Source organism: Sinocyclocheilus grahami, unplaced genomic scaffold, assembly GCF_001515645.1.
Source record: "Sinocyclocheilus grahami isolate Dianchi unplaced genomic scaffold, SAMN03320097.WGS_v1.1 scaffold14045.1, whole genome shotgun sequence".
In the NCBI taxonomy this organism is placed as follows: domain Eukaryota; kingdom Metazoa; phylum Chordata; class Actinopteri; order Cypriniformes; family Cyprinidae; genus Sinocyclocheilus; species Sinocyclocheilus grahami.
The window spans coordinates 1,282-2,606 of NW_015515179.1; the positions used below are offsets into that span (position 1 = coordinate 1,282).

General features: G+C 39.5%; 1 protein-coding gene across 1 annotated transcript in view; it reads left to right on the forward strand.

Moving 5' to 3' along the window:
• The window catches only part of LOC107579086 (semaphorin-3D-like), a gene marked incomplete at its 3' end in the record, with an annotated part of 2,118 nt that extends 802 nt beyond the window's left edge, over positions 1-1,316 (forward strand). The window contains exons 3-5 of the mRNA XM_016264961.1: positions 408-472; positions 758-885; positions 997-1,316. Coding sequence (XP_016120447.1) covers positions 408-472; positions 758-885; positions 997-1,316 — 513 coding nt within the window. The remainder of the gene's footprint in view (positions 1-407; positions 473-757; positions 886-996) is intronic.
• Positions 1,317-1,325: the final 9 nt, after the last annotated feature.

Consider the following 1,325-nt stretch of genomic DNA (forward strand, 5'->3'; position numbering starts at 1 on the left):
CTTTAAGAAAAGTTTGCAAATTAGTAAATTATTTTTAGAGCATGCCTTACAAGAAAATACTATTTCACCCTTTGTATTTCAGAATTTCTTGTTTAATTTCAATGTTACTAGTTGTATCTTTGTATTTATTTGTGAAATGTACTAGCAATTTCTGAGCGGAAATTGTTTCTACACCAATTTATTATTTTTTTTTTTGTAGAATTGATTTCAGTCTTAAATATATACATTTTATTGAGTTTTATTAACAAACAATGGAGAAATTGTAGGCTTGGTTAGAGTGAATTTGTATTAATTTTATTTGGAGTATTTATTAGTGGAAATGGCTTGAATTACTAATACCGAAAACCACCAGGAAACCTGTCAAATAATGGATCTGAGGGTCAGTAACATCCTCTTGTGGTCTGCAGGCATGCCCGGAGACAGGATGTGAGGTATGGAGACCCCTGGAGCCAGTGTCAGGACATGAGAGACGGTAATAAATCACTTTCTGTTCACCTTACCACTTTCCACCTTCAGGTTGTAGATGATATTGGCCAGTCCTGAAAAAAAATGCACACTACTCCCTCTAGTGTACAAAATGGACACTAACACATGCTAAGATGTGTGCACCAGTTCAATATGAAATCAAAATTGATCTTGTTTACATTCTTAATACAAGTTTTTGGTCTTACTGTTAAAATAATAGAACATTCCAAATTAAAAAATAAAAAATAACTTTTCGGGAGCTAAAAGTGTCCATTCGTCTCTACATGTTCAGAGAATGCTGAACTGAAGACAGTTTACGCTGTGGAGACAAACTCAACCTTCCTGGAATGTGTCCCACGTTCACCACAAGCCATGATCAAGTGGATAATTCAGCCAAACCACAGCCAAAGCAGCAAAGAGGTCCGTCCACATCCTGTTTAGAAGATTTAATCACGAAAAACCATGAAATAAGTGGATATACACTTAATTCATCCTCTTCTATTCTAACACAAACCCCTTTCTATCTCTCAGTTGGTTCCAGGTGAAGAAAATCTCATCCACATGCAACGCGGGCTCCTCCTCCAGCACTTAGCATTCGCTAATGCTGGCCTGTACCTCTGCGTAGCCTACGAACACTCATTTTCCCGCACGCTAGCCCGCTACGAGGTCCACGTTATCCCCCAGAACCACATGTCGAGAGTGCAGAACACCCATCCCGGAAATCACGCAACCTCGCCACGGGCCTACAAGGAACTCCATCTAATGGGAGTTAGCGAGCTAACGTCTGATGAGTACTGTGAACATCTTTGGTACCGCGAAAAACGACGACAGCAAAAACTACGCTCGCTAAAGTTGAAGCA